We start from the raw sequence: 26,852 nt of genomic DNA, 5'->3' as shown, positions 1-26,852 counted from the left end.
CCATATTTAAATTTTCTCAAAATATAACTGTACTTTAAATTAGTTCCTTACAGATCTACATAATAAATCTTACGGTATAGCACAGGCCTTTGAATGATTTGCCTCTCAATACATATGATGTCATGGTACTGTGGCTACAATATAAATTATGCAGAACACACTTGGTGTTAATAAATTTGTTCAAATGAAGTCTAAAGTATGCAAAGTTTTACTTAAGCATGCTTTCACTGTTTTTGTTTGTTTGTTTGTTTGTTTTTTGTCCCCCAGACCTAAGGCATCTGTTTGATTATCTCTGTAGCTACTGTCATGGAACAAGATTACACATCATGACCAGTCCATTGCTTTGCTGCCAGAGTTGAACACTTTGGAGAGCGCAGTGGATTTAGCAGTGCTGACTAGAAACTGTGCCATGGAATTCTTCTACAATCTGGTAATGGAACAGATTTTGTTTGAGCGTGCATGTTGGTAGCCCAGAAGAACTGGTATCTTCACATCTTTGAAAGTTTGAAAGAAACTGGTGCAAATAGGCAGGTAAGTGTACACTGTAGCATATCACACAAACAAGGGAAAAAATCTCCAAAATCACGTTAGGAATGTTTTGCATATTCCATAATGTTTATCCTGGCATTTTTATGTAGACATTGCTGGCACATCTATATATAAAAAAAATATTATTGATAAGTAGTATAAAATCACACATTTTACTGGTTGAGGATTTCATGGGATTGCTATTGATAATCATTTTTATTAAGAAGGAAGTTTGGTAGGGTTTTGTTGTGGTACATATATTCTTAGAAGAGAGCATATGGTTATGCATTGTGGTTTTTCTGTAGCCTCTCATTTAGTACTGCTATTTTCTCCTTGTATGAAGTAATTTATATTTTGACATCTGCTCAGAATTAAAGTTGGATGAAATTCTGAAACCGTACATTTTCTTCACATCTCCGTTGATAGTAAGGCTAAGTATTTTTTAGGATACCATTGGTGAAGACTTGTGACATCGGTACAAAATGGCCAAGCTGTGTAGCTTTGCCAGCCACTAAATGCATTTTAGTAGTGAAGGACCAGCTCTTGGGAGACCTAGCCTCAAAGTAAATATGACTTTACAGAGCAGGGCTGTGCAGCAGGAAGATTCACCCTTTTGGGTGAGGTGCATCATATACACTGTACACTGCTCCTTACCTTTCAAGATTCAAGAGGCTTTGGCCTCACAGCCTGCAGTTACCTCTCTGCAGTGGCGTGCTTTCCCTCAGGTAGCACTGCGGCCTCTGTGGTGGTCTTCACATTTATTTTAAAACTAACAGTCCAAATAGCCTGACGGAGAGCACATCTCCAGAGAGGTGAGAGACAGCAGGAGAGCTGTGTTTGTCATGAGCCCCACAGCTGCTCCAGTGCAGCTTGTTAGCTCATGGTTGTCCTGCACAGCATTCCCTGGAGCTGAAATGAGCACGCAGAGTCTGAGTTCAAGCAGTAAGGCCATGAGGAATGGGTGAGGCTACAGCTCCTGCTCCCTGTGATGATGTTTGTGCCTCTGTTCTTTGCAGAGCTTATGCTCCAGCTCCACGGGGCAGCAAGAATCCTCGTACTTCCATCCTGTAACGGACATACATTAGCTTACAAACCTACGCAGGTTTTACTTCTGCGAGTTTATTTCTCAAGCTTATTTCTGGAAGGGGTTGCCCAGCGTGTTGTAGGACAGGCTGGACGTGGTGCTTGGGGACAGGGTTCGGGGGGTGACAGTGCTGTGAGGGGCAGTCGGACCCCAGGATGCTGGAGGCCTTTCCCAACCTCGGTTCTCCTGCGAAGCTGCCGGTGCTGCTCTCCCAGTCCCTCCAGCACAAGCCCCAGGAGTCAGCAGCTGCTCGTCGAGCCCCCAATTCCTTCACGAAGTTTTATTTCTTCTTATTGCAGTGGGGCAGGCGCTGAGGAGCCGGCCGCCTTCCTCCCCTCACAGCGGGGCCGGGCGCTAACCGGGGGCCGCCTTCCTTCCCCGGGGAGAGGAGGAGGAGGAGGAGGAGGAGTGAGCGGGGGGGGAAGCAGCGGGACCACCCCAAGCCTCCTCCCCCGGTGCCGGTCCCTCCCCGAGCCCCTCCCGGCCGTGCCGTGCCTCAGGGCCCGGCTCCTCCCCGCTGCCGGCCGGGGCTCGGCGGCCACGTCCCCGCTCGGGGCCGCTCGGGGCGATGGCGGCGGCGGTGGTGGCGGGGGCGACCCCCGGCCCTTAGCCCCTCGCCACCCGCCGTGGCCATGCGGTTGTCCTGCAAGGTGGCGGCGGCTCTGCTGGGGCTGGCCGGCCTGCTGCTGCTCCTCTACCTGCTGGCCGGCCGCCACGCCGCCCCCCGCCCGCCGCCGCCCCCCACCCGCCCCGCCGCCCGCCGCCAGCCGCGCCTCGGCCGGAGCCCACCGCGGAGGAGCGGGGCCGGGGGAGCCGGCGCCAGGTAAAGCCCCCGGAGCTGCCCCCCTGCGAGCAAACACCACGGGGGTGGTGGGGGGGGGGGGCTCGGAACCGGTGTGAAGCCGCGGTGTGCCCTGGAGGGGTGGCTTTTGCCCGGCGGTGGGGTGCGGGGAGGTGCTGTCACCCCCTAAATTGTGGCTGGGGAGGGGGTCCGAGCGCTGCAGGGCGGTGTGAGGGGGCTGGGAGGTGCTGCGTGGTGCTGCCGTGTCCCGAACGGTGAGTATCGACAGCTTTTAAGCTGCCCAGGTCTGGTTTTAACTGCTCTTTACACGTAAATTATCATGAAAGATTGAAATCAGGCTGTCTCGCGTTCCCTCGCCTAGTACCTCACAGATGGGATACTTAAAAAACGTGAATATTTACAAAAAAATCTAATTACTTCAGAAAAAGAGGCAGTGTGTGCGTTCAGTGGGTGGAGGGCTGCGTTCCCCGTTGCATTCCAACTTTATTATGGTCAGTGTGACCTCATATATCTAATTAACTTGGTATGTCTTTGTGCCTTTGATTCGTGATTTCACAGAGATGTTCTGAATGAAAACTGTTCCTGTTTCTTGAGCTCTTATTCCTTAACTTGCTGAAGCAGTTGGTTTCTTACAAGCATTGTTGCCCTGCTGAATGCAAGAGATGTTTACTGTGGCTGAGAATGTGTCACGGACAGAATTCAAATGTGTGTATTAAAGCAGGATTATTTCCACTAGCAACTGTACCTCCTGAAGTCATTTTTCTTTAAGGCATATCTCTGTGATTATCATGGAAATCGAGAAGAACACTGAGGGAAGGAGCCTGGAAAGTATGAAACTCTGTTAGCGTGTAAACAACCGCTCCATTTCAATGAGCTTTTCAGTGAGCATCTTCGTGTTCCAAAAGTTGACGTTATCTGACTTTTATTTACTGACTTTGCAAGGATTTTTGACAAAAGTTGTAAACTTTTGTTGTTGTTCTGCAACACAGATGCTGCACCAGACACCAGCAAGAGTTTGCATCGCGGAGAAGCACAATTTTAAGGCCCAAATATGATCCTTGCTGAAAATTTACGTTGTATTAGGTACTGCCAAAATAAAATGTAATTGTTGAGGGTATCCATACAAAAATAACTTAGGGGGAGTGATGTAGCGTGGTCCAAGTCGAGGAGGTGCCTACCGTCTTGGAAAGGAAGCAGCACCTGCGAACAGGTGCGATGCTAGCACAGATCGCATCCGCACATGCACGGTGAACGTATCAGGTGGGAGGATCGGCTTATTGTGAAAAGCCTGATCCGAAATACCATGAAAGCAGTGTGGAGGCTGTTTCCAAGGGGCTTGAATTTGGAACAAGGAAAACTAACAGTAGTTGAACTAGTTATTGATTTCGGGAGTGAGTATTCCTGTTCATTGAGTAGGCTTTGCTTGTGCACGGCCTTACAGAAAAGCACATCCAAATGTTAAGCTGAATCGGGGTTGTTATTACCAATTCATTCCGTTCCTATAAATAGTGATTATTTTAGTTACTCCTTACAAGCCAAGGGAGAGTTACAAAATTATTTTAAGACTATGTGTGATCTAGCCAATTCCTGCAGGATAAAAAGTCCGATTATGACTACGTAAGATCTTGTGGTCTGCCCATGGTGTCTGTATTCATACGCAGACTGCGTAAGTCACATAACCTCAGTCAAGCTGTGCCTGTGTAAATGTTAAAAGTTGCTTTAATTCAGTTTTGCTGAGTGGATTAGTGTAGTTTAGCCAGAAGAGTGCAGGTTTTGGTCTGAATTCAGAAATACTCGATGCCTCACTGTTGGTTTGTAAGAACCAGTCATGCTGCAGGCAAGGTCGTTTTGCAGGTTGACAATTTTAGTTTAACTCCGAGTCTCTAACGCTGCTTTCTGCAGTTGCGTGAGAACAATAGAAGACGTTTGTTTCCAGTTTTGAAGAAATTTCTCCTGATGCAAGTAGTGATCCATGGTAAGAGCTTTACGAGTCACATAGTCCCAGCTGGCTGGGGCCTGGTAAGGATTAGGGAATAGGGGCACGTGTGCTGCCTCAGTCATTAGATGATTTTGGCAAGTCTGGAGATGGGCATCACATCTGAGTTTCTGAGTAGCTTGGAAAGCTTGGTTTTGGTGGGGTTTACTGATCCTTTGTCTCGGAAGTGAGAAGTTGAAGGCCTTCAGTAAGATTTTCTTCCTGTGCATAAGTACGAATACGTGCCAGACCAATGTGTGCAAAGCATCAAAAAGCAAAAGGGTTATTTTACATTCGAAGGGCAGATGTGACCACACTTTCTATTAAACCAGCGTGGCAAGGCTTGGGAAGTGAGCCTCTGCCAGGATGTTTGCTTCCCTGGAAGTAACTTTCCCAAAGCAAAACATCTCTTATGTGGCAACCAGTCAAGACACTTTTTCTCTGTGTGCAGCCTGTGTGCACACATGCAAGTTTGGCTTGAGGTTGATGGCCCATAATACCGCAGTGGTGGCCCCAATCACACTTCTCTAACAAAGAGCACCCTTGATAAAAGCAGAAGATACAAACATCCGTTCTGCTTTTGAGTGTTTTCCCCCATTTGTCTGAGTGGTAGGAAGAGGTTTCAAGAGTTTTTTGATTGCCAGCAACTACAGTCAGTTTTGTGCAACTGCATTAAAGTGAGAAAACTTTATTTTTAAACAGTTTGAGCCTTTCTGGTTTATATTTTAAAGTGTGAGAGGGTGTTTCGTATAACAGAGCCGCTGTTGGGGCATTGGCTCAGCGTTGAGGCACAGGAAGGGAGCCCATCCAGTGAATCACGTTTTGATACATTGCCTAAATCTAACCTTGTTTATGCTGCGGGAGTAAATGAGATCATAATAAGAAGAAGGTTTCAAAAGCTAACAACTATATTGCATTTTGTAAGAATCTGCATGCATTATCTTTCTCCCTGGAATAAATTTGAAGGTTTGAATAGGTTAGGAGGCTCCGTAATGAGATGGGAATGCATTATTTTGAATGGATCTGGATTGATTTAGACAGGTTTTGGGTTAATTACGTTTGAGACACTTTGGCTGTGACTAATAAGAAAATTGCATGTAATCCAAACTTTAAGGCCTAGAAATGTAGGCTATTGTGCTGGAGCACTCAGGCTTCTTCTGTGATGTCAACAAGCATGCCTGTCAGGAAAAAATGTATGCAGTAAATAAAATGCCATCGGGCATCTGGGTAGGAGCTGGTCTGTAGTGCTGGGAGACCTTTGCTACAAGTATTTTATCGTGCTACATCCTACCAAGTCTGGCTTCAGCTGTTTCCCAGGGATCTATTCTGCTAGTATTTTGTTAGGCTTTCTGCAGTGCTTAATCCTAGGCAGCAGTGCTTAATTTTAAAGCCATAATAATGGGGAACAGAAGGAAAGGGAAAGCAGGAAGCTGTTTTCTCTGAACAGATGGGTAAAACTGGGAACAGAGCAGGGGGGTTGACACAATATTAGTTAGATTGCTAATATATCAACAAACTAAATTTCTGTACTGAAATTAGAAGATGGGGAGCGGGGTAGCAAAGACCTGGCGTATGTAATTCCTTTATTTGTTCTGGTCAAACCTTAAATTTTAAGGACCAGGTCACTGTATTGTGTTAGATGCATTTAAACGTTTAATTTAGGCCATAAAGTCCAATTATAGACTGTACCTGTAACCAGTGGGTTGGACTATAAATGAATGAAAGCCTGTGTGCATGTTCGGAAGAATTTGCTAATAACAATAATTATGGTTCTCTGTGGGTCTGTGTGCTTCTTTTAATATGTATGGAGTTCTCTAGAGGTAGGCAACTATTAACACTGGAACAACCGTTCCTGCTTTTACAGGCAGAGCAGCTAAAGCACGAGGAATTAACGACTCACCCACAGCTTTGCAGGGGCTGAGTTACTGAAACAGCCCCAAATGGTGCTCGCTCACCCTCAGCCACTGTCCGAGGACGTCTCTGGTTCCAACGCCTACGAGTGTCTTTAGTGTACAGAACCTAGCCACGTATTCTTGCTTGCTTGCCAGCTGATTTTTATTTTGTGTAACAAATTGCATCCTCTGTACTGTTTGCTGGAGTATTTGACGTGCTGCATCCTTTGAAACAAAGAGTGCATCTTTGCTCTGTCCATTTTGTTGTAGAGTCTAGGAGCGTCCGAGCAGGCAGGTTGGGAAAACTCGAGGTGCCCAGTCGGTGTGCGGCACCCAGCAGTAACTGCACGGTGATGAGAGGACTTTGTTCTCACAGTCCTCTTGGTTTCCTAATGTACTTACAAATAGACAAAATCGTGTGCTATTTGCCATCTCCCAACATCCCTCTGCACCTCATTGCAGCTTTCTTCGCTAACTGTTGTCCTTGGTGTTCCAGACTACTAATGAGGTAGCTCAAACACTACCTCCTGCTCCTTTTCTCAGGCTTTTTATTCCTGCTTAGGCCATTGCAAGCTCCTGAATGCTTTCAGCCCAGCTCCTTGTGACTGATAATTACTGCAAGGCCCAGGTTTCTCCTCCGCTCTGGAGCCAGGATGGTGTCTGTGTTGGCAGTCGGGATGCCTCGTGTTCTTCCACGCCTCCCCTGGGCTCATGGGGCTGTTTGCTTTCATCGAGGGGCTTCTTCTGCTGAGTCTGTTGGAAGCACAAAACAGCTCAATACAAAACAGCTGCAGAACGATAAGTTCGCTGTGCCTAACGTCAAAAAGTCATAGCGCTTCGGTGTAGGGTTTAGAAATGTCACAAAAAAGGCTTTAGTCCCTCTCCCAGCGACTTCCACTGCCACAAGCTGTATCAGAGCAGCTCTTATCCTGCATATGGCTTGATTTAGAGACTCAATTAGAGGAAACATTAAAGGGATGGGGGCAGCGTGGGGGGAAGCGGGATCTGTGTGAGCAGCTAATTATTCACTTTAATAATTCAGCGGTTTTTACACTAATAGGTTGGTAAGTAAATACCACTTCACATAGATGTAGTGTTCTATTATTTATACGCTGATGAAATTGGGGTTTAATTAAGACTAAAGCCCAAGACTTTAAACCATTAATGAAACATGTTGCTTTGTCTAGCCAGGCTGGTATTCCTCAACACAGAAGTGGATTACCCCGTGGTACAGAGCGCTGCTGCTACACTGAGCTGTGCTTTAATGTGTGGAAAAACATAATGACAGCTTTATTAACTGTAATTTTTCTCTTTATTTAGAACTTTTGTTTATAGTATTAACTTTACTGATTAATTTTATGTATGTAATTGTGTGCAGAGAGCAGGCAGGGGCTGACGTCCTGTGCTCGGCGGTCTGTCAGGAGCTGGCAGTGATCTATGATCAACCTTTTGAACTTTACTCAAATGATTATGATGCTTGTGATTTAGATCCTTTGTCACCATGAATCCATCTAATGGAGCATAAATGCAATCTGTGTTGGAATGTGAATACAGTACAGTAGCAGCAATCCTGGAGGATGTGATTTTACCTCTGTACTGACTGCAGGGGGGAGGATGCAACCAAAAGGCCCCATTTTCAGAATGTCTTCAGGTCCCTAAAAGGACTCTGATTTTTCTGAGTAGCAAGGAGCCTGAACGTGCCTTTTACATGCAGATTCTCCTGGCTGAAATTTCTCTAATGTCCACACAGACAGGTGTTAAGTAAAAAACCCCTTAGCTTGGCCTTACCCTGCTTGCGGAATCCAGTTGGATTCAACTGGGACAAATAAATGTGTTTGTTTTTAAAAAAATCTGTATTTTAGTAAAATCTCAGGGATTCCATCCAGTGAAATGGAGAGCAGTCCTTTGAAACTATGCCAGTACCTTCAGGCCAGGATTAAGGCATGCATTTTTAAAAGCCAGATTAATTAACTGTTAAAATAATTTGCATATGGATGGGTGATTTATTTATTTATCTATTCATTTCCTGATTGGTTGTCCTGTGCCAATCTAGCCAAAAGTTACGGTCCTGGAATGAAATTACTGGATATAGCTCTGTAACCTGCACTGTGTTTGAAGGCTGCCTAGGTAGTAATAAGCCCATTCTGGCTTTGTTACCTCAAAGCTGGAAAGAAAAGCTATCATTTGCACTTAGCAAGCTGTTGTTGTCTGCTTTGAGGTGCTATTGAATTAGTTTTGTGTGTGGATATAGTGCTGTGATTTATGCCAGTGCAGAAATGCAGGAAATCACAGATAAATTTCTGGGAAGAGTGTGTTTCTTTTTGTTGTAATTTTAAGATTCCTGATTTGTCCTGATTAGCAAAATCTGGCCTCCTACTTGCAAGTTCTGTGAGTGTCTAATCAGAAAAAAAAACTCTGATCCCCTACATCATGGAGAGGAAGAAAAAAAAAACTCATCTCTTGATGCAAAATTATCTTCTTGTTTACCTTAGTATTTTTTTATATGTCTGTTACAAATTTTCAGGAAGCCTGGAGAACAAAAACATTCAAAAGAGCCTTCATCTCTACAATGCATGCATCTGGCAGTTGTGGCATGTGGGGACCGGCTGGAGGAGACGCTAATCATGCTGAAATCAGCAGTTCTCTTCAGCAACAGGAGGCTCTGTTTTCACATTTTTTCTGAGGATTCCCTTAAGCCTGAATTTGAGAAGAAGGTGAGTTTTTTTGTTTTTTTTTTTCATTTGGTAAATAAATACACGAGTCACTTACATGCTACAAATCCTGGAGCAAAATTACACTGACATCAACAAGTAGCAACTAAGTGCTTTGTTACTGTAAGCGGTTTCTAAATTCTTTACACATGCATATTAAAAAAGAAAAGCAATATAACATGTATAATTCCTCCCCTCATGTCTTCTAGTTACAGGAATGGCCCTCCTCATACACAAAGAAGTTTGAATACAACATTTATCCAATAACCTTCTCAGTAGGAAATGCTCAGGAATGGAAAAAGTTATTCAAACCATGTGCTGCCCAGCGCCTTTTTCTCCCGGTAAGGCACCTGGCTTTCTGAGTAGGATGCTTCAATAAAAGGGGCTGCTTCAAGAAAAGGTTAATTCCACAGAAGGGAAGCTTCGCTGATATAATATTAAAATGATTTTCAGGCTAAAACATCTGCTTAAAGGTACTTTAATCTGTACTATTGCCACTTAAAAACAACAAAGCAGAAATCCAGCCTTGCTTTTTTTTTTTTTATGCTAGCAAAAAATGTGTTTCTTATTTGCCTGCAGTTCCACTAGTCTTTCAGTGGAACTTCCACTTTAGACTCAGCGCGAGAGCTCTTTCAGGGTAGATGCTGCGTGCTTTCCATAAATAACATTCTTTTCAGCGTGCAGTCATCATATCCTCTTTATCCACTATCTCCCTTTCCATATGTTCGTCCTCGGACTGATGCTTTCAGGAGTCCCTTTTCTTGTGTTGGACTTCTTTTTGCACGACTGTAAGATTTGCCCTTAAGGTAATAATTCCAGTGTGTTCTTAGAATCGTAAACTTGGAAATTATATAAGGCTGCTGGACAGAAATAAAAGTTTTGCATATGCAGAAGTATGCAAAATTAAAAGAAGCTTTGCATAAAGCAATTTCAGTGAACTTGAGAACAAACAGCAAAATATCTTGTGCATTGCTGTTGGCTGGGGTGACTCCAGTGAAGTGGCACGCTGCTCACAGGCTCCAGATTTCTTCATTGCTGTCTAATGAGAAATGGGGGGACAAAGAAATCTCTACTTTCTCAGATGGAAACAATCAGGAGACAGCTGCACATCCAGATACGTTAGCCTATGAATACATATGTGAGAAAATATGTGCTGTCAGCAGTTCTGTTTATCTGCCATTTCGGGGTAGATTTTCAAATGCACAAAGGCCAGATGGGCTGGAAGTAACTCCAGCTTCAGCAGGGATCCTCTGCTCCCTGAGTTTTAGATCACCTGGAAAATAATCCCCTAGTGTTAGCTTGTTCTGTGCAGATGTGTTGTAAGGATTTACTCGCATGGGGATGTTCTCACTAGGAAAACATAATTCTCTGCTCTTCCTGTGACTGTGGCATTTTTTTTGTCACGTCAGTAGAGACACTTGTCACAGAAATGGTCTCACATTTGTTGTCAGCTGTCTGATGACAGGAAAAGGGTCATGTATCGATGACAGTTCCTTCAGGCTGGGCAGTGCTTTCTCGGTTCCTTGTTTGTCACTTGCGTGTTGCTGAAGTTTGGTGTCTCCAGCGACTTCTTGCAGGGAATGATTAGACTGTTACGTGTTTTCTTGGGAAAATTATGAGGCAGCCTGAACTGTTAATGTTTGTTTCTCTCAGGGCAATTGCAAGATGTTGTGTGTGGCCAGGCTGAGGTGTCTGGCCCTCAACAGGTGGGGTTGCCCCAGAACAGTTGCAGCTGACACTGCGTTGATGTGGAGATAGCGAGGAAAGTAAGTTGGAATAAGAGCGGAGGTGGTAAGCATCCCCTTGGCATTCAAGTTCACAACCTGGCAGGACCTTAATCTGGGTAATTTCAGTCACCGTTGATGTTTATTGTTACTCTGTGACTGGGTTCTGATGTCCTCTTTGAATGAGACAGAGCTGTAGAAATCCAGTCCCCACACAGTGGGAGCAGAGGGTGTCTAGTGTTGTTGTGTAGTGGAATATTTTGACTTTTTAAATATATCAACAGGGTGTCAATATCCTTTTTTTCCTCTCCCTCCTTCCAGGCCCTAAGTATTTTCTAGATTTCTAAATGTGCCTGAATTTCCAGAGGACCCCAGGGGAGCAGTGGTGGAGTTGCTCAGCTGTTGAGCCCTCAGTTGTGCAGATTGTCTTGTTCCTGATAATGCTAAGCCTGAGTGGAATGCGAGCCTTTGATTCACAAGTGCCTCTCCTGCCAAAGCCGTCTCTTTGGCGGTGACAGCAGGCATGTGAAAGTGGACAGGAGGGAGCGAGGAATGTGTTAAAGGAAAACTGTGTGAAAATCTCCTGGTGGTTTAACTGGCTGATAAAGCTAGAGCCTACGGGATGTGATCCTACAGCCTGTAGTGATGAAGTGTTCCGCCCTGGGTAAGAGGTTGAAGAACACATTCTCAATTTGTTGAATCTATTTGGGTTACTAATACATTAAGGGAGATCATATGGCATCCTACATCTTGTAGAGGCATTCTGTGACATCTGACCTTACGTTTGCTACATAGAGGCAGGGGAAGTGGCCTCTGTGTAATCTCACAGAGGCTCCATGTGATCTCACAAGTCTAAATCTTTTCCTTCAGTCCATTTCAATAAAACTGTCAATGGGGTCTGCAAAGGCAGAATAAGGAAGATGTGGATCGTCATTAGCACAGGACGATACCTTAAAATAAACTATGAGGATAATGCTCTCGGCAGTTGCTACCTGACATCTCTGTTAGCAGGAAGGTAGGGTGGTAAAATCGTCCTTACCAAGTAGAACTTTTGTCCTTGTGCCGTCAAGTACCCGGACATCATGGCAGTTGGCAGCTCTCTACAACCTGAGACAGCAATTGTGCAATGTTAGGAAGATTGGCAGAATGCAGCCCTGTGATACAGCTCGATGCTGTGTGTGGTTCACAGATGTGGAAACCGAAAAATTCCCTGAAATTCTCTGCTCCCAAAGTCACGCAGGAAGTGTGAGGCTAAGACTTCTCATCTATCACCTTTTGTATGTCAAGTTGGTTATGTTCTCTTCCTGCCTTCCCCCCTTTCCTCCCAATAAATAAATCATCACCCAAAGCCAGTTTTTATTCTGTGTTCTGGATAGCTATGGGGGTTGTTAGTCCGACTGGACCGTAGGATCACTGAGGATAATCCTAAATATCTGTGTTTTGTTTTTTTTTTCCCCCACTGAGAACACAATTGCTACATTGAAAGTGTTTGGTGGTATTGACATGGATGTTAAAACAGGGTAAAAAAACTGTGTTCTGTTCTCATGAATGCTGTGTGCCACAGAGCTGGCTGGCAGCTGGCTCTGCATTGCTCTGGAGCTACCCAAACAACCGGCTAAAGTATCATGAAATGCTTAAGGGATTTTTGAATGATTTTAATTCTAATAGTAACTAACGTTTACAGCCTTTCTCAAAACACTGAATCTACTTAAGAGCTTTTAAGGTAGATTAATGTTATCCTTGTTCTGTAGGTGTCCTCTTGAGGATGCTGAAGTAACCTCCCCAGTGGATCGGCGACAGCGCTGGGAACAGAGGCCAGGGCTTTATGTAGACAAAATTCTCTCTGTTGTAACTTGAGTTAATTGCTAATTACAATTAAGTTTAGTAACTCAACTTTACATTATCATGGAGATGCAAGCTTAATTGTGATTTGTCCCTAATTTTGCATAAAGCTCTGCTAAATTGACACTCTGGCTGTTGCAAACCAGTAGGTAACGGAGCTTCTTGATGCGCCAATATGTGTTTACACAGTCGTGTGTTATTACTTGCCAACCTTGCTAACTACAGAGACAGAAGTTGTGAAATCAAATTGCAGTTAATTGAGTATTTAAGTGAAGTGTCAGGCTAAATATAGCAAGTTCTGTGCAGAACTTTTTGACAGATTTACTAAGAATACCATCTAGCTGCAAATGAGGAAAAAAAAATAATCACAGTTCTTCTGAGCTGCAAGTGCCAGCAGAGCGAGGAAGAAGACAAGGCAGTCAGCCCATATTCCTGACCATTCGTTTCAAAAATCACAGTCTGTCAGGTATGTCTACATGGTTCGTGCTAGCAAGCATAAACTCAGAGCACCAGACACAATCTTGTGCTGCTTATGCTGCAGGTCGGATGTGCATCTCCTCCAGTGTGTCCCCCCATGAGCCCCTAGCAGGCTCAGTGCCGCTCTGCTTTGGCAGAGCCAGCTGGAGCAAGGTCTCCTACCGCTGCCTGCCTCCTGCTGCTCACCTGCTTTTGACGTTGAAAAGCAGCAGTCAAAAACATGTGTTGTCCTCTGCTTTGCTTTTGAATAAATAAAGGCTAAATATTGTTTTAAGGTCTGTGAAAAGCACAACATATTTTTCTGAAAATTCTTTTAAGCTTGGATACAGAGCTGCCTGGAACCTATGGGACATTGGGAATGCCAGAGTTATTTAAATGAAGTTTTATTCCCTGTGTAGCTTCACTGAAATCCTGAGAGCTATGCAAGGAACTCTACTGACATGATTTCTGAAATTAAATTCCTCTACCCAAGGCACAGCCAGACAGGGATGTGATCAATTCAGGCTGACATGTGTAGGTTTTAAATAAGTCTTAACACTTCACATGTGAAAGAGGAAAGTGTGAAGGGTTTAGACGGAGGAGAGCAGCTTTTCTTTCAGCCTGTTGGGTGTCCCTGCAGGGCAGCAGGGAGGCAGCAATCTTTTGACAGACCAGGAAAGAAAAGCGTGTGAATCTAAGTGGAGGAAGACAGGGTGGAAGGCATGGGGACGAATGCCTGTAGGCACCGGCTTGACAGGGAACTGGAATACTTGCTTGAATCCGTTTATATATTGGAAAATTATTACAGTCCGTTTAAGCCTTCCCCAGGCTTAAATTTCTGTGTGTGTTTGCAGTTACTGAAAGAATATTTTCTGCTGGCAGAGGCAGTGCTGACACTGTCAGTTATGCTTGAGAGGAGTTCCTACATGCACCCATTAAACGCCCCCCTTAACCCTCTGCTAGGAAATGCCTAAACTTGTCTCTCCACCATGACACTGTGTGTGTATATATATTAAATAATTATATGTATATTATATATACTAAAAACAAACAAACAAAAAAACAACAGCAAAAAGCATCCTGGTTTGGTCGGCAGTGTGCTGCAGGTCCAGCAGGCAAATAGCTTCTTATCATGCTCTTCATATTTGAATGTTATCACCTGTCTCACACTAAATTTGGAGGAAATTGTTATTTTTAGTGTTTTCATCTTTCTATGAATTCACATAGAGGGTCCCTATGAATCAGGGCATGGCACTACTACAGAATAGCATTCAATACCCAGAATATCCTTAAGCTAAACATCTTTTTCATCTTTTCAACTACCTGTCTTCTGTTGATTCATGCTTAAAGTAGCTATCTTTTTGGGTTTTTATCCTTTTTTTTTTTTTTTTTAATAGTATTGGACTTGAGCTCTGTAGTGTTACTGGACTACTGGTGTCATCTATTGTCGGTACCTTCCCCTGCAGTTTCATGTGGAAAAAGAAGTCCTGGTGGTATTGCTACAGCCTTCCATGCAGCAGAGTGCTCTGCCTGTTGGACTTGTTTATGTGCAGTTTCTTGTAAGCAGATGTACAGACATTTGCCTTCTCCTGCTCGTCCTGCTATGTGGGAAGAACATGGAGTTATGTCAGGAATTTGTTAAACTTGGCTAACTGTCCGTCGGAGTCCCAAAGTGTGCAGTCAGGTGAAAAATCTCACTCAAATCTGTACTCGCACGTTTGGCATCTTAATGGATGCCTGCTGAGCATACTTAAAAGTATTTTTTTTTTTTCACTTGCTCAAAGTTGTTGTTTCGTCTGTCTTTCCCAAGTAATCTTTAATCATGATACATTTCAATTCAGGTAAAATTAAATTTCTTTGGTAGTATTAAGTCATCTGCATAAATAGGAGGATTTGACATTAGTATCATTGCAGTTGGATGAGTGACTGGTGGTTCCATGCCACAGCCTGCTGTAAATCAGCCCTTTGGATGTGCCTTTCGAGTAAAGAGAGGGAGAGAAGTGGCCTTTTTGGCTGAGACCATAGTAAGAAAATTTCAGTCCTTCAGGAATCCTTGGACAGTTTTAGCAACTAATGAAGAAGAGCAACAAAAATTCAATTGGACCTGATGGTGAACCTTAGCTAATGGTATTTCCTACCTAACAAACAGCATTACAAAGAGCTGCTGCAAACAGCAAGGGAGTTCACAGAATTCACAGAATTTCTAGGTTGGAAGAGACCTCAAGATCATCGAGTCCAACCTCTAACCTAACACTAACAGTCCCCACTAAACCATATCCCTAAGCTCTACATCTAAACGTCTTTTGAAGACTTCCAGGGATGGTGACTCCACCACCTCCCTGGGCAGCCCGTTCCAGTGCCTCACAACCCTTTCAGTAAAGAAATTCTTCCTAACATCTAACCTAAAACTCCCCTGGCGTAACTTTAGCCCATTCCCCCTCGTCCTGTCACCAGGCACATGGGAGAACAGGCCAACCCCCACCTCTCTACAGCCTCCTTTAATGTACTTATACAGAGCAATAAGGTCACCTAAAGTTCTCTCAGGCTGTTGAAGTACTATATAATTTGCCCTACAAAAATTAATGAATGAGCGTGTAAGCACTTGGACAGCCACAAGGGGGAACATTGTCAACGAGAATAGATTAAATATCCTGGATCTAATTTACAATTTGCACCCTTGTGACCTGAGTAACTGTACTGTGCTTATTCCTGATGTAGAGTCTGATAACAAAGGTCAGAATGTGACCTGATAAGACTTAAGAGGACATTTCTATTCACCAAGCAATTTTTTGTTCTTCAGGAGGATGTGTATACATTTTTGTGATTAGTAGTTTTCTTAATGTAAAACATTTTTATGTACTAATATTGAATGTAAGTCTCCTTGTGTAGGAACACAAGGTTGTAATAGGAAAAACATAATCCGAAATGGAGATAAAAAGCTTTCTTTTACATGAGTTGTCTATGGTGGAAGCTTGTATGTTTCATCAAGGTCTGTGGTAGTCAATCTGACTGCATGATAACGATCCAAATTAGGTTTTGTGACTGATTCTGAAAGCATCTTCTATATACATACAGAGTAGCAGATGTATATTATGCTGTATGGTATATAATTTTCAATACTAATCCTTTCAGAATCCTTGTCATACAGTGTGCAAAAATGACATGTTTTCTAAAACTGGTTAATGTATTTGTAGGTTGTATTTTTTTGTACAAGCATAGCACAGTTTGTTAAAAGAGCTAATAAAATTATGTAAATATATGTTCTTTGCATTTCATTTCTGAACTGATACTAAGTAGGCCTTGCAGATATTTTTGAGAGGTAAGTGGATTGTTGTTGGATATGAAGGTTAGAATCCAGCGTTTGTGGTCTGGTAGCTCTTCTGCTTTGCAGTTGAAATAAACAAACAAGTTATAACTGCTGTTCCTGTATGTAATTGCATTTAGCTGATAAATCAGCTCTTTTAAATGATCAGCTTAAAGTATTGACCTTTCGTCAATAATCTTCCTTTTTGTTGTCTGTTTGCTTCCTTTCTTCCTCTCCTCGCTGTGCAAACCCAAAAGGTTATTTTAAAGGATGTGGATTCACTCCTGTATGTGGACACTGATGTTCTCTTCCTGAGGCCCATCGATGACATCTGGCACATCCTGAAAGAATTTAACTCAACCCAGCTAGCTGCTATGGCCCCAGAACATGAAATACCAAAGATTGGCTGGTACAGTCGATTTGCGCGTCACCCGTATTACGGGACAACTGGAGTCAATTCCGGAGTGATGCTAATGAATTTAACACGGATACGCAACACTCAGTTCAAGGTGAGAAGAAATGCAGCTGTTGCAGAAAATAGCGATTTATGTGTTTTTCACATCTTTTAGTGAAACAGAGTTATGTTGAGAATTATATAAAGCTTATTTTATAAAGAATCTTAAAAGTATAGAATGCATACGTGGATACTAAACCCAATTATTGTGAAAATGATCACTAAAACAAATGAAATATCCTCATGAGGCTGGAGCACTGAGAACTTGCAGATGAAGCAGTCTGCTAGTAGAGAAAATGTCATCTTCAACAGTTCACACTCTCCTTTCGCAGGTACATAAAAGGAGAAATTCAAGGACCTTCAGTGTGGTCACAATGTTGTTTTAAAATTGAGAAGCTTGAAGTAAATATCCAGATAAATTTGTAATTCTTTGCATCTGCTGTAAATAAAATTTTGTACCCTGCTGCAGATGAAGTGATTCTGTGAATCGATATAAACGAGAAGGGAATGTTTTCCCTCTTTAAACTGACATCTTTCCAATTTTGTGAAAGGCCTGACACGTTAAATTTTGTTTGCTCTGTTGAGCATGTATTCTGTAATCTCTTTAAAAACTTTATTTACCCCCTGAGTGGTCTTGTTCTTCAGTCAGGGCCAGGGGTTACTCATACAAGAACAGCTTGATTAAGAAAATAAACAAACTTCCTTTTTATATCAGAATCCCTGGGAAGGGAAGATCGTTTTCAGTTTGCGTTTTCCTCACTTCTATACCTCAATTTTCACCTTGTCCCTGCATTTTTACATTTTTCCACATTTTCTCCCTCCTGTTGCTCAGAATAGGAAGATTCTCAATAGCAGGAGCTGACATCAGAGCGACACCCAGGAGACCTTGCTTTCCCGTTCAGTTAGATTAACAGCACAGTCAGCTCCGCTCTTCCAACCCTATCCGGGTCAATGTTTCCTAGCAGTTCTTCATTTTTCTAGGTATCTGACATGGCTTAGCAGACGTAGGAATATGTGGGTGCTATGCTCTGAGTCATACATCACATCACTGTACCCGGGATTAACCCATTGCTTCTGTTTTTCTTCCTGCAGAACAGCATGATACCAGGCGGTTTGACCTGGGAGGAAATGCTGTATCCATTATACCAAAAGTACAAAAATTACATTACATGGGGAGACCAGGATCTACTAAATATTATTTTTTACTTTAACCCAGGTAAGTAGGGATTCTTGGAGTCATGATTATCTGTGCTAAGAAAACTTACTGACTTCACTAAATTAAAAAAAAAAGCTGTTTGTTACTTTTGATAGCATAGTGTACTCTTGCATGAAGATCATGTGTACGCACACGTAGGATTTGCCACCTATAAAAATACTTCTGAAAGTGGTGCGGGTAATGAGGCTCATACTTGGCTCTAATGAATATGTAAATATGTCTTCTGGAGATTGTGAGAAAATAAGTATAATGTTAGTTTCATGATCGAATGCAGACAAAGTTTAAGTTGCATATGTGCTTAAGAGCTTCACTGGACCAGGGCCTAGCTGGAAAATATTTTTGTTTCAGATGTTTATCTGAGCACAAGGTTGCCAAACATTCTCCAAAATTATGGTCTATTTTTCTGAAATCCAGCTGAATTCTGACACTTATGCAAATAACTGTGTTACTATAAACAGAAAACAGAAACAGCCACTGAAATACCTCCTTTAAAGCCTGCTGCCCTCCTTCACTGCAAGTTACGTTTTGAGAAATGTGCGGCTATCCTCTCACCTGAATGACTCATCCTCAGCAAGCAGCAGAATGGTGTCATTTATATTCTGCTGTTTAGTTGTATGTTTTCTACTCTTCCTACATTCTGCTTGCTCTGGTGCTATGAAGAGCTCTAGAGGACCTCCTATGTCTCAAGATGTTATCATGGCATACCCCACCCATCCAAGGGATTGCACGGCTCCAACAGAGGGTTAGCACGACCAATCTGTATATATTTGTAAACAGCAAAATAATATATCAGATTCCTGTCTGTCACTCTTGCACAATGTCTCCATAAACAATTTGCAACATTTCTGGCTTCTCCTTCCTGTCCTCCTGATTTTCAGTCTTACTTGCATGAGTGTGCATTTCCAAGGAACTGGCAGCTGAAAGCTTCTTCGTTTCAAAAGGGCGTGTCTTTTTTCCACAAATGCTGAGGCAGTTTCTGGAAGTTCAGCTCCCTTGAAGATCACACAGAAGTAACTTCAAGCTCTTCCAAAAACAGTAACATGTAAGAAATGCAAGGATTTCAAAATTGCAGCATAGTAGGTGCTTTCCAAAGAAGCTGAGAACCTTATTTCACACTTGGGAATGTGCTAAGCATCCGTCCTTATTTGCTTTTCCTCATTTCCTATGTGACCTTGTATTCCCTCAAGTGAGCTTGAAAACAAAACAAGTTTGGATTTATCTTTATTCTGTCCCCTTTCCTTTTACTCTGAGGAGTCGTAGTGGAGGTAACTGGATGTACTCAAATCCAGCCAAAAATACGGGAGAGCAAAAGCAAAGCAGGAAGTTAACATCTGTTTATTGCAGACAGATGTCAAACATCAGCGTCCTTGGTACACTGCGCATTAGACTCAGTCCTGGGGGAATATAAAGTGGAAGAAATCTTCATAATGAAATTATAAATTAATTTCCAAAAAGACATAAATATTATGAGAATAGGGTCTTCTGGAGAAAGATGAATCTGGATTGGTCATAAAGTCAAACTGAAGTTGCTAATTTAAGCATGGAGAGGAGAAAAAAAAAAAAGCCCATTGAGTGTTCTCCATCAAATCCATATGTTGAGACTCTGTTCTGCACCATAATCTGCCTTTTCCTTGTAACTGGTAAATATTTTTTTTCCCCAATCAAGTAACATCAGACTGCACAAGAAAAAGAAAACAAAATAATTGGATACAACTCAAACAGCAAACCAGACTTTCCCAAGTTTTTAAACTGCTGGACTGATGAAACTGACCTAGGAAAGAATCAGTCGAGACTGCTGCAGATGGCTTTTTATAGATGCATTGGCTTCAAACTGCACAGAACTGTGCTACCTGGGGCCTGGAAGGATGCCCCCTTCTTCCTTTCTCCCAAGGCTGTTCAGATGATTGATGTATCTGAAGGCTCACAGAGCAGCTGGAGGTCAAGCCCAGCTGTGAGAGCAAAAAATGTGCGAAAGTTTCATGGTGAGAAGAAGATGGAGAACACTCAGGTAACACGTACAGAAGCTGATAAGCACCTGATGACATCCTCTCCCCGTAGTGGCCTGCTGAGCAGTTGTGCTTGCAAACGTCTGCTCAGGCTTCCTGGAAAGTCCCCGTTAACTGGATCAGAGTTTGGATTGGGGAGTTGCAGCCCTCCCTGTCCTTCCAGCAACACCAGGGAGGGATTTTGGATGTGTGGTAGGTCAGACTGAATGGAGACCATTTACCATCTACCCTCTCTTGAGCAGTATCCTGCTAGAGATGCCCTTAGGGAAGAGCTGTTTCAAAAACATTTTCTCTCACTTCCTCAAGAATCACACAGGAGCTGCTGCACATTTCTTGGGAAGCTAGGAAAGGCCAAGTGGAAACTTCAATCTTCAGCACTTCTGACACGACCTGCCAGCGTAGTGGAATGATTCATTGTGCTCCATTTCTGTAGCAAAAAGGTCACAGGCAGTGACATGATTCATTATAAGCGTGTTACAAATACTGTGGGTGTATGGAGAAAGCTCAAAAAAAATCAGTAGGGGAAATGAGGTTAGAAGCCCTTTTGAGAAATCAGGCTGATCTTTAAAATAATCCGCACCTTTGAAATGAATGGATGACAGCTCTTAGGAAGACTACGGATAAAATACAGTGCCTCTTGTGCTCTGCTGTGTCTCAGTTTAACAAAGTGCCATACCCTCAATGAAAGCTTCAGCAGCAAACACTGGATATACTTTGCAAGCTTCCCCTGCTATCTCCAGCAGGATTCAGGATTTTGCACACCCATCAGTGCTCCGTGTGCTTCCCCCATCATTTCTGTGACTCTGGAAACTTCCTCCTGTGGCAGAAGACCCTGAATAGTGCCACATAGCTCATACTCTCTAGGTTTGATTCTGTCATTTCTAACCTTGTAAATACACTCTTGGTTTATATTTGCACCCAGCCTTTTCATTGCCCTCCCCTCTCTTCTGATCAGCTCCAGTCCAGCAGTGCTGAGGGAGGCGTAGCCGTCCTCTGAGGAAGGGAAGCTTCTGTGTCTAGTCGTTGCTTTGGATCTTTGTAAAAAAGTAACTGATTTTTTCTGATCGTCAGTCCCAACTTTTCCACAGAACCATGGCTTAAGTTGTAACTCTTTTAATGTCCTTTTTTCCTTTTTCTCCCCCTCTTTTTTTTTCTTCCCAATCCCCTGGCTGGCACTGGCAGAGTGTCTCTACGTGTTTCCATGTCAGTGGAACTACCGCCCTGACCACTGCATGTATGGAAGTAACTGCAAAGGTGCAGAAGAAGAAGGTGTCTCCATTTTGCATGGAAATAGAGGTGTCTACCATGATGACAAGCAGCCTACGTTCAAGGCACTCTATGAAGTGATACGTGATGTAAGTCTCCTCTTTTGATAGAGGCAATCCTTTTTTTTTTCCATGTAGATTCTAGCTTTAAGCAGGTTTCTCAGATCACTATTCCAGCACACCAGGCTGTGCGGAGTTGTGATTCATGTAAACCCTTTGGTCACAAATAATGAGGTTGCTGTGACCTGTCCTGTTTTACTGAGATGATTTGAACAATCTTCCTTCATGTTACAACAAACTTCTAATCAAAACGGCCAATAAATTGCTTTTCTGTGATTCTGGAGGTGGAAGTAGCATTTGAATGGAGTTCTTTCTGCTGGCACAGCATATCTGGTCCATAAACGCCAATGCCCAAAGCTTGTACTCCCTGAGTACCTGGAGCCTCTAGGCACGGGGAAGGCAGAAGGGTATTTCAGTGGATCGTGTACAGACACAAGTCCGTATTTTCTCTTTGATTAGAAAAAGTTTAAGCTGTAGACTGCATAGTCCATATAGAAAATAACATGTTTACTGTCACCAACTTGTAGTTACACGTAAAGTACATGTGCATGGACACGTGGATTTGAGCTGAAGTTCCCTAATTCTGTTTTGGTTGAAGAACATTGCATTGCGGACTCGTAAGGAGAGTTGGAGAGGACTGAGTTGATTTAGGCTGTGCCTGCATCAGTAAGTCACTCAGCACAATAGGAGCAGACTCATGAAGTCAAACAACTGTTTTTGACGACTTGGTATTGGCAGTCTGAGTGTTCAGAGGTTTTGTTTCAAGCTGCCTTGGGACTGGTCCTATGGGCTTGGAAGCCTGTTACAGTTGGAATGTATAAAGCATGCTCCTACAGGATGTTTTCATCCTGTTTTAGTTCTATCCAAAAGGATTTCAGTTCGTGCTTTCCAAATAAGCTTCTTCAAGTAACTGCCTCGCTTGTACATGTACAACTCCATTCTAAAATGTGTTTCATAACAGTGTGCCTATGTTAGCGACCTTCCTTTAAGTACAGACTCTAGAAATGCAGTTTTGGAAAGTCGACTGTTTTGGGTATTATGCCCAGACAAACTTTTCTGAAAACAAGCACTCTAAAGCAGACCAGTGTTCAAATGTCTGAAGTTTAATGGCACTTGGAAGGGTGAGGTGCAGGTCATCACCTACCCTATAAAAGGTCTTATAGCAACTTCTAAAAAGCTATTTTATAGCGACTGAAAACTAACAATTCTCTTTCTCTTTCCTTTAGTTTCCATTTGAAGACAATCTCTTCCAGTCTTTGTACTATCCTCTTCAGTCTAAGTTTCTGGACACAGTGCACACTTTATGTGGGAGAATTCCACAAGTATTTTTGAAGCAAATTGAGAAAACTATGAAGAAAGTGTATGAAAATCGTGTCATTGTCTACCTGGGGGCCAACCACAGATACTAAATGTAGCTGTGTTTTTTACTTGGAGTTTTTCATTCTTGCACTCAGACATCATGAAGCATTTAAATGAAGAATGTGACCTCTTTTACTCAGAAAAAGATATATTTTTTTTCCATATCCAATTTCTTAATAACTCTCTTAAACTGCAAAAACAGAAGAAATCCTAGAGATCCACCTAAACTGTCCTCTTTTAGGCATTCTGTTGTCTTCCTACATTGCTCTTGGTTGCCACACAGTGAGTTGATGATTCTCACTTTTGTTTGATGAGTTCAGTTTGGTTATTTGTTTAAGACCAGCTGTATTCAGTGTAACTTTTTAAGTTGTGCAGAAGTTTGTACTGAACTTAAGCTCAACAAAGAAGTGACAGTTTGAGCTGTTTAATATGTATGGGATATAACTCTTGAAATGAAAAGGCAAATACTCTTGGCTGTCATGAGAATGCTAAATTACAGCAAAGGTCACTCTTGTCATATGATGAGTAAAAATTTACTGTAGTGTAGGGAAAGCATTTGCTTAAAATTGAAGTTCTGTCTGAAGGTATGTTACTTGCTGTTCTTCACACGTAGGACCTAAGATTTCTCTTACAAAGGTTAGGGGAATAGAAGAGTCCACTTTATTTTACAGCACTTTTTGTCCAGTGATTGTCAATTTTACCCTTTGCTATTCAGTAGTTTTATGAGGGCTTCTCACAAAGGAAATAGATGGAAAATAATTACAGCATAAACAGCAAAGCAGCATACAAGTAATGGGAAGGGGACGCAGTGGAAGCTGTGGCACCTGCACAGGTAATGCACAACACAAAGAGAATCCTTTCTTGCATGGAGCGCAGGCATGGTCTTCCCCTCCCCTACAGGTTTAAGAACATATTCCCTAACTTGGTAATACTCATTGCATTAGATGCAGCACAAGAATATTGTGAATGTAGAGTCCAAAATCAGGTATTATTGTTCTGTTTTTAATTAATTAATCCTCTTTAATTGCTATTTACTGCACAGTGATGATGCTATGCCACGAAGAACCTTTGTTCTGTACCTAGGCTGGGAGACAGAACGCTGGCTGTGACCTCTGCTTTTGGCATTGCCAGGAGCCCGGGCAGTAGGAAGGTGACTGCCTGGCAGCTCCCTTCCTGGAGGTACAGTTCTATGCTAGAATCATAATGGATAGCTTCAAAGTGAAAAGGGGATACAAGAAGGCTTTGATGTCTATTTAAGGTACTTCATTTAGTTTAGATGTCAAAAGTGTGATCATCGTACGATATGCACAGACAAGAACTTCCTAAAACTTGCAATAGCCGAGAGGTGATAGGGATGAGTTACTGGGGAACGGAAAGTAAGGACACTCTTACAGAGCAGTGACACAGGAGCAGACTTGCAGAGAGCATCTTTTAAGTGTAAACAAGCCCTGATGGGTGCATGTAGGTGGGAGCATGTAGAAAACAGCAGAAAATGATCTTACTTTCCAAGCGTGTTTAGCAAAAGAAATTCACTCTTGAAATTACTGTGTTTTATGTCTCACAGGCAAAGTAGGAGAGAGGTGAGGAAGGTGAGATGCATGAAGCTTTCCTTTAGTGAAAAGAAAATGGATACAGTTTGCATATCCTGTATACATAACATGCATTTATTAGAGATAAATATCTGTTGTGTGTGGGTGAGGGGTAGGATGTGTTTCTGAAGTTACAAAGGAGGATTTTGGAAGAGTTGTACTTCTGGAGGTTGCTGCCCTATCCAGTCAGGACAGATGCACAGCTTCATAAAAACCAGCCTCCAGCAGAAGGTACTCACAGTGCGCACATACCTCTCCTTGTGTGGCAGCTCACAAGAGAGAAAAAACACAGACCTTGCTGGCATCTCCGGCTGCCAGATCGGCTGCACGCGGGATTAAGTGCTGACAAACTTTTTCCGAATGCACGGGGTGTGAAAGTGGCTGTGACACATCCCGAAGCGTGCTGTGTGAGTGACACGGCGTGGCAAACTGCATCGCTACCCGATCGGCTGAGCAGAGGGGGTGTTAAAGCAGGGGGTGTGCAGTCTTGGGCCTGGCAGTTTCGCTGCAGGCCTGCGCTAGCCCTCAGCGGGCCTGACACGCAGACACGTCTGCTGTTCGCGCTTCTGTGCTGCAAATTCCAGTCGACAATTTGAGCATGTTTTGTGACTCAGAGACATTATCTTACAGTCTTTGCCACATAAGTGTAAATTGACTTGTAAAAGACAGAGGCCCTTCTGCATCTGCTCTGATGGAAAGCTCAGCATTTCCTGTTGGGATCCAGAGAGGCATTGAAGCTTCAGTTTAGGTGTTGCTTTCTCACACAACTCGCCTCAGTATTTTCTATTTCAATTAGAGTTCTAATTGCCGCTTAGAAAACACTGCATTTCTAGATAGAGCAAAGCTTGAAAACAATGCAGATGGACCTTCGAGACTTCAAAACCAGGAGGCAATGAAAGGAAAACTCAGTATGCTGATTTAAAACGTTTAAATTAACGTAAGCCTAACATAAGTAAGCCTTTTAGGCTAGTAATACTGAGAACTTGTAGAAATCTTAGCTTGCTTTTTGATCTTTATTTTTGAGTATCGGGGTAAAGCTGCCTGTAGGTCAAATGAGGATAGATGAGACGCATGTTGGGCTCTCTGAATTCCCCATTTCCGTGGTATCTACAAGCCACAGAAAGTTGCAGAGCAAAAGTCTTGTTGCCCAGACAGTTGCAATACTGATTCTAAGTGTCTGGAGGTTAGGAGGCTGTGATTGTGTAAGCCATGATTCAGCAAAATCCTGCGCTAAAATGAAGGAATTGAATTAATCACAAAACAAAGGCATAATTACATATAAAATGATTAGACTTTAAAACTGCTTTTTATGTTTACAGGGGGTGCTACATTATTTTTAGAAAGAACTGTGTTATGTTCACAACAGCTATTGAAATGTATGAAGTATATGCTTTAACGTGGAGATGTCTGTTCATACAGTATCAGCTTGCAGGAGGAATGGGGGAGTTCCCCCCGCTGTGCTTTTTCTGAAGGGGGGAAAAAAAGCTATAATTTGAACTCTCCAAAGTGTACTAAAACAATTATGTAACTTTGATTCTGCTGTTGTTGTTAGAATTATTAATTTATATTCTGTTACAGCTTTCAAAAGCATATTGTATTTTGGTTTTAACAGTAGTTGGTTCTAGTATTAATCTTATTTAGAAACCATTTTTCATTCATTTCGTATTTCATACTTGTGGTTAATTCATGTAAATTAGCCTTCATTTACTTTAATAATGGGATATGTAAATACTTACATAGACCTTGTATCCTCTTTTCTGCTTCCTCTCATATTTTAGTTATTTCCAGCGGTATAATGTAACCAAAACACCTTTGTTAACGTAACACATTCAGCAGTGTGTCAAACAGAGAAGGGAAAACCAAAATAGTTTTCTGTAAAGGAGCAGACACTCCAGCAGGCTGAATGTGCTGGTAACAAAGAATCCCCTTTAACATGGAGAAGGAAGCAGTAGGGTGCAGCCCGCAGAGCTGTGCCCTGGTTACATGAAGATAAACCTGGACCCAGCAACCCTTCGATTCTCTGAATTCTGCCCGTAGTCAGTAGGCTTATATGCAGTGCATAAAGTTAAGTGTGTAAGCAAGTCCTTGCTGTATCAGCGTCAAATATTCAGGTTTTAAATTCGCTATATTATACTTGAACTTGCTGAAGATAGATAAATAGGGGCTTTGTATTAAGAGCTGCTGAGCACCTCCTTTTAGCCCAAAGCCATTTAAGAAAGTGTCAGGTTACAAATGCACATTGTAGAACAAAGAACTGCCAGAGTGGGAAGCACTTGGTTGCATCATTTATATAACGTGAGAGCTTTTCTAGGTTATTTGCCTGCATATTACAAAGGAGGCTTAGATAGCTTTGTTATCGTTTCTTTTTTCTTACAAGAGGAAACTGGAAACTGCTGTGTGTGTGCATACCTACACAGCACGAGTGTGTGTGTACAGAGCTGTGTACCTTTTCTGTATCATCAGATTCTTGTGTATTTTTATTTGACAAGTGCACCAATTGTTTATAGCTCCCAAGGAGGCATAGCAGTGCATTTCTGTGTTAAGATCTTCTGGCTTACAATATAAATAAATGAATTTTTAAGCAA

The 26,852-nt window shown here is 42.5% G+C and overlaps 1 protein-coding gene and 1 long non-coding RNA gene across 3 annotated transcripts; both read left to right on the top strand.

Annotated features, from left to right (window-relative positions):
* Positions 1-2,100: 2,100 nt before the first annotated feature.
* On the top strand, positions 2,101-26,852 carry GXYLT2 (glucoside xylosyltransferase 2). The gene is made up of 7 exons (XM_027468020.3): positions 2,101-2,435; positions 8,806-8,995; positions 9,202-9,333; positions 16,576-16,827; positions 17,865-17,988; positions 21,177-21,349; positions 22,546-26,852. Exons 1-7 carry the CDS (start codon positions 2,245-2,247, stop codon positions 22,726-22,728), a joined length of 1,245 nt encoding a protein of 414 aa, XP_027323821.2. The 5' UTR covers positions 2,101-2,244; the 3' UTR covers positions 22,729-26,852.
* Positions 9,340-14,080, top strand: LOC119718185 (uncharacterized). Of its 2 annotated transcripts, none has more exons than XR_011812487.1 (2): positions 9,340-10,758; positions 12,468-14,080. It is a non-coding gene; the product is annotated as an uncharacterized lncRNA (long non-coding RNA). The 2 variants fall into 2 exon arrangements; XR_005268983.2 differs by having other exon boundaries at positions 11,038-14,080.

Source organism: Anas platyrhynchos, chromosome 13, assembly GCF_047663525.1.
Source record: "Anas platyrhynchos isolate ZD024472 breed Pekin duck chromosome 13, IASCAAS_PekinDuck_T2T, whole genome shotgun sequence".
NCBI classification, from domain to species: Eukaryota; Metazoa; Chordata; class Aves; order Anseriformes; family Anatidae; genus Anas; species Anas platyrhynchos.
This window is presented reverse-complemented; position numbering and strand designations above follow the sequence as displayed.